Source organism: Periplaneta americana, chromosome 13 (genome assembly GCF_040183065.1).
Source record: "Periplaneta americana isolate PAMFEO1 chromosome 13, P.americana_PAMFEO1_priV1, whole genome shotgun sequence".
NCBI lineage: Eukaryota > Metazoa > Arthropoda > Insecta > Blattodea > Blattidae > Periplaneta > Periplaneta americana.
The window spans coordinates 96,319,239-96,325,453 of record NC_091129.1 but is presented as its reverse complement, the minus strand read 5'-3'; the positions used below and the strand labels follow the sequence as shown (position 1 = coordinate 96,325,453).

The window sequence follows — 6,215 nt, the reverse complement described above, 5'->3', positions numbered from 1 at the left end:
TAGAAATAAACAACTACAACTCCTTTTAGGATATTACTTTTTTTCTTTCATTGGTGGTGCCATGGCACAGTGGCACTGCCCCAAAAGCCGCCCCTGATGTATAAATACTACCATGAGAGGTCACAATTTGGGAAGACCTAAAAATGTTGGATTCAGACCATATGTTCTAAGGTATACGATATCGACGGGAACCCGTGTTAGGTTGGACTGCGTCGAAGTATTCTGCTTGCTGGAACATCTCAAATTCAATTCTTCTATCGCTATGTTTCACTTTTACGGTGACGACTTTCAGTTATTCGAAAGGGAATGATTACTAATGGCAGGATTCGAAGTTTTATAGTCACCTAGAATCAGAGTTCGCAAGTAAAAAATGCGAAATAACTAAGAACCAGCGATCGAACTCTTCAGGCAGTCGAAACATTCATGGCTATCTTGAAGAGATTCTCGTGTTATAAACTTACTTAAACGCATATTATGAATCAATATGCAATACGTTTATTTTGCTTGGGCCCGCTGCTTTACGAAATACGGAGTTAAATGTAAGCACAAATCGAGTAGGCAGGCAGCGGTAACACGGCATGACGCATGATTCAGTCTTTATTAGAGACGTGTGCAATGCAGTTTCAGTTCTCTGTTTATATCTGCTGTTTGCGACATGGTTCTAAGATTTATTACCCAATAAAGAATTTTCATTTGTTGTAATTTAAGAAAAAATAATCAACTGCCCCCATGAGAATATTTTCTTGTAAGTTGAAGGATCCGTCCCGGTTCTGGCCTTCGAAAAGCCAAGCCAAGGAGATGATTTTTGCTATGTTACCTGTACCTGTTGATAAAGAAATTCGATTACTTCACAAGAGTAAGTTGCATGACTACCACAAGCACTCAAATAATGGCAAACTTCGACCTCAAATTACTGAGGTCACAACATAATCGTGTTGTTATGCATCCCTTATCACCAAAAACAAACAGATTGAGCAGTTTTACCAAGTGCAATTGTTATTTATTGTCATCGTACGAGTAATGTCACAACACAACATCTTAATATAGACTTGTTATCTCAAATAATAGGATTACGAAGCGACTGTTATCTCCGAACAATTGAGTGGGTGTGAAGAGGGCTTGTCAGAAAATAAAAATGTTATAGTCACGTCGCTCTTATTTCCGGCAGCCAATCACGTTGCAGGTCGGCTACGTTTGAACGTGTGCGTCTTTTCATTCGCTGCTGTTCACGTTATGCACTTCCTAAGGCTCGATAAATACTTAATATAATCGCCCGCCATTTTGGTTCTTTCGTTGGCGTTCGCAGAAAGTACACGAGGACGTTATTTGCCGCTCAGTTATTTGCTCAATTACAGTGCGTTTGGTTTATTATCATAGGAGCTACGACATGATAATGTTTAACGGTGCGGCAAATAGATTCCTCGTTTGGTCGAAACAACAAAAATGGCGAACGATATTACCTACCTAGACTTTATAGAGCCTTCTCTTCCTAAAGCGTAGCTAAAGAGGAGTCACGCCGGAAATAACAGCGACGCGACTTTAATATGAAAATTATAATCCACTATCGCTTTTATTTCAGCGTCAAAATGTTGACCTGACGCATGATTTTAAGGGCAGCGAGCTAAGAATGCCTACAAAAATTATGCACTGACACTTTTGACAATATCTGCCACAATATTTATGATAACTGGACATAAATTTTATCACTGAATCTCGAAAGAAAGCTGAATGGAATGACATAGAGTTCACTTAATTTAGATTATTCATATGTCCTAAATAATTCATTTAATTGTTGCAACAAATCGAAAATACGTTTAAACATAATATCACATAGATACAAATTCTTAGTAAACTAATGGTCTCAATAGTCTTAAATTTTTATCTGATCTTACATACAGCTATACGTAATTCACTTTTACTTAATTTGAGAGAAAGATCTATTGGTTTTATGATATTTTAAAGTATTAGAGTTTGGAAAAAATAATTTTCACAGCATGTATAAAATTATGAAACCAACTTAGTTTTCAAGTTATAAAAATAAAAACTGTGTTTCACTATCACAAGGCAATATGGAAGATCTGGTAAAAATTTGGGATCAATGGCATCATTAGTTTACCAAAAAAATGTACCTGTATGTTCTTATGTTTAAGTATATTCTCGATTTGTTGCAACAATTAAATAAATTGTAAAGGACACATTAGTAATCTAAATTAAGTGAACTATAAGTCATCCAATTCAGTATTCTTTCAAGATTAAGTGGCTATCATAAATCTTGTGGTATATATTATCAAAAGTGTTACTGCATGTTTTTTCCATAATTTTTGTATGCATTCGTAACCCTTTGCCCTTAAATGAAAGATTTCTGGAAAATTTCAAATACAAAATGTTCCACATGCCCGTTTAAAGGTAGCAAATTCATCTCCCCGGGTTTCACGATTCTACATCAACAAAGGCTCACCTCCTGTGAAAGATAACTGCGGCATTTTACTGCAACTATCTTCTTTCTAGTCTTCTTTTCCTGGAAACATGTATCCGAAACATAATAGGATTTTAGGCATTCTCTCATTAGCTATTTTTGTAAGTATCCGAGAGAAATATGCGGCGAGATTTTACAACCCAGAAAATATTCTTGGTTTCAATATCTCATCTAATTCACACTCAGTCCACCGCTATGGATTATTATCAGCATGTCTGACCATGAAACGAGTGGGCCAAGGTTCAAATCCTGGTTGGGACAAGTTACCTGGTTGAGGTTTTTCCGGGGTTTTCCCTCAACCCGTTAAAAGCAAATGCTGGGTAACTTTCGGAGCTGGACCCTAGACTCATTTCGCTGGCATTATCACGTCCATATCACTCAGACGCTAGATAACCATTGCAGTTAATAAAACGTCGTAAAATAATAATTAAAAACTCACACTCCATATTCACATACGTACTCCAATATAGCTAATATATAATTTTTCTTCATAATTAAACATCCTTTCAAATACCATGGATTACTACGCTCATATAAATCAGTGACCAATGCAGTATAATAATTTATTCAGTTTCAATCAATCACGATCATCTGTGACTGTAACATTATTGAAATAATTTTGTCGCACATGATTCGCAATTGAAGGGTTGATATTAATAAGAGTACTAACTGTGATTTTTACATTTTACACAGGAAGAAAAAGAAAGTTTGTACATATTGTATCTTATTCAATTTTTAAATATGTTAAGTCTTATGCATAATATTCTCTCCAAGTAAAGTCTTAGAAAGTGCTCTAACTGAAAACAAAAGAGAGGATCATATTCTACACACAAGATTACATAGGAAAACACGCTTATCTGAATTTCGATAAAATGACAGTTTACCCTTATAATTCTCATCGCTTCAATTGTCTGCTTATTGTCGCAACTGATTGGCAATTATTCCTGGTTAGTACGGACAATATTTAGAGGACATCGACAGCCACGTGACAGCTCATCCTCAGTGAAACTATGTAAAGTTTGGTAATATTTTGATACTAATAATATCATGATAGTTCTTTTTGAGAATTTTTTTACAATTTTACTGAGCGAGAGGAAGGTCGGATTTTTGCGTCAACGTATTAAGGGAATGTTCGTGGACAAGTTTCTGCACAAAACCGCTCCTTCTCTCGCCCAGTAAAATTGTAAAAAAATTCTCAAAACGTACTATCATAATATTATTAGTACCACAATATTACCAACCTTTACCCTATGTACAAATTAACGAGAAACATCCTAACCTCATTAGAAACAAACTATCAACATCCTCATCATCAAATATTTTTACATTTAATGGTTGTCAATTCCATAATTTGTACTTTCAGTTAGAAGACATAAGTAAATATTGTACTGAGGTCCGAAATTTTATTTAGAATTATTATGTGTTAAATGACAACTTTCATTGTGTTTATATCACATTCAGTTAAATAAAATTCAATATTTTTTTCATTATTCCGCTCTTAACTTATTCCCCTGTAGCTGAAATTTTTAACACTAGATGGCAAGTACCGGTAATACTGAATAAAAATTAATACTGCATCTGTAATTCAGATTCTTAACACTTGATGGCAAGTAGTACTACAGAATAGGCTATAGAAATATATACTATACTATTATTCATATCGACGAGTTGTTTTCGCTAGATTTAAGAGTACATAGGAGATCGTAAATCATCGGCGTAACTCAGGCGGTAGTGCGTTTGCATGTTAATCCGGAGTTGCGTGCGGGGCATGGGTTCGATTCCCGCTTAGGCTGATTACCTGATTGGGTTTTTCCAAGGTTTTACTAACCGTAATCTACGGCGAATCCTCGACCTCATCTCGCAAAATACCATCTTGCTATGACCAATTCCATCGATGCTAAATAACTCAGTTGATACAGCGTCGTTAAATAAGCAAGTAAAAAATTAGAGAGAGAACATAAGTCTAGCCTACAGGGAAAGAATATTAATAACAAAAAAGCACATTTTCAGCAAAAGGAAAAATGTTTTAATGGTTCAAAATCCACACCCTTCATGGAGCATAAATCGAAATAAATAGGCTAAAATTAGAATAACAATTGAGTTTCCTGCAGGTTTCTAATGCATATACTTAATGAAATATCGCTAAAAACTTTATATAAAAAATGTTTCAGAAACTAAATTTATTTATTTATTTTTTTAATTGTCTCTATCATTTATGCCATAATAAATCGTTTTACTTGTTCTTGGAATAACTCAAATTCTTTCTTGTTCTGGTCCTAAAATCAGGGTGCGAATGAAGATTTCTGATGAGAGGGAGATAGAATACTAGATAGAGAATACCGTATATAAAATTATTTTTATCCTAATTCGATACGGCTCAACGCTTGGTCGCACTGAGTTGCTTGTCTTGCATCTTGATCATAATAATTCCATAAGCAGGCTTAAGATAAGATGTGTAATTCCTAATTTATTGATTGTTGTCAGGTTTCCGGTGATGATAATACATCAATATTATTTTCTTTGCTTACTTTATACTGTATTTTTTAAAGTATAGTTGTATTAAAACAATTAAATTTGTGAGGGGAAGAGAAGTTACTGTATTCCTGGCAGGAATATTAATATGAATTTATGAGAGGAGAATAACGTTCCAACAGAGGGGGAAATCCCCCACCCCCGTTAATTCGCACCCTGCCTATAATCTATTATATCAATTTATTACATTTCTGATTATTTTTGTCAATACTAATTCGTCATAAGCCATCTCTCTCTTTTATGTTTCCATTATTTTATTTCTATTGTTAATGAGTTTGTATATTCCTTTTTATAACAGTCGCTGATGTAAATGATCAGTAATTATAAATTTAATATATTATAAAATAATTAGTCAATTATATTTATGTGAAAGTGCTTTAATGAGTATCTAACCTATGTAATTTCATTGTACGTTATATTAAATAAATAAATAAATAAATAGTAAATAAATAAATAAATGAATATGTAAGTGAACAAATAAGTAAATAAATAAATCCTTCAGATTAGATGGCTGTATAATACAAGAAAAAAAAACATTGACATAAATTAATGATGCTTCTTTGTTTACTGCAACAACAATGAGGAATATAGTATACATACGTATCTTTATATTTATAGTTATTTACGCTTGCTCGTACAATTCTACATTCCACTATATATTTTCTGATAGAAAGGAACAATTTTTAGTAGGCCTACCTACTCTCATAAAAGATGAGCGAAATTGCCGTAACACGAAATTGCATGTAGTTTGAAATCAGAGAGGTATCTTGCGTACATTTATATCAGTTACATTTATTATTATTAAATGGGAAATTTGCAGTGAATTTGTGCAGGAAGTTAAATTAAAAGGCTTAGTAAGTATGTTTATGAATTCGTATTGATTATTAAAATTACATAGTTCACATTAAAAAACATAAATATTACAGGTTTGTGTAAGTTTTAATTTGTTAGCATATGTTCACTTTTGTTCTGCAATGCGAGCTTGTATCATTTTCTTCATTTCTTCGTTTCCTTTTCCCTCTATTTCGCTGAATCCGACCATTGTCTTCTTCGCCTTCGAGAACCATCTGGCGACGTTGTGGTATTTACTGATGTCGTAGCCCATCGCCTGAGATGCACACATTTATTAACACCATATATAGAGGAGCTTCGGGTATTATGGAATATTCGGGTAATATGAAATAGCGATGTTTCATCCCTGTAAAAT

General features: G+C 33.7%; 1 protein-coding gene across 1 annotated transcript in view; it reads right to left on the bottom strand.

Moving 5' to 3' along the window:
• Window positions 1–5,867: 5,867 nt before the first annotated feature.
• The window catches only part of LOC138711648 (uncharacterized), a 43,875-nt gene continuing 43,527 nt past the window's right edge, over window positions 5,868–6,215 (bottom strand). The window contains exon 10 of the mRNA XM_069842779.1: window positions 5,868–6,116. Coding sequence (XP_069698880.1) covers window positions 5,967–6,116 — 150 coding nt within the window. The 3' untranslated portion in view covers window positions 5,868–5,966. The remainder of the gene's footprint in view (window positions 6,117–6,215) is intronic.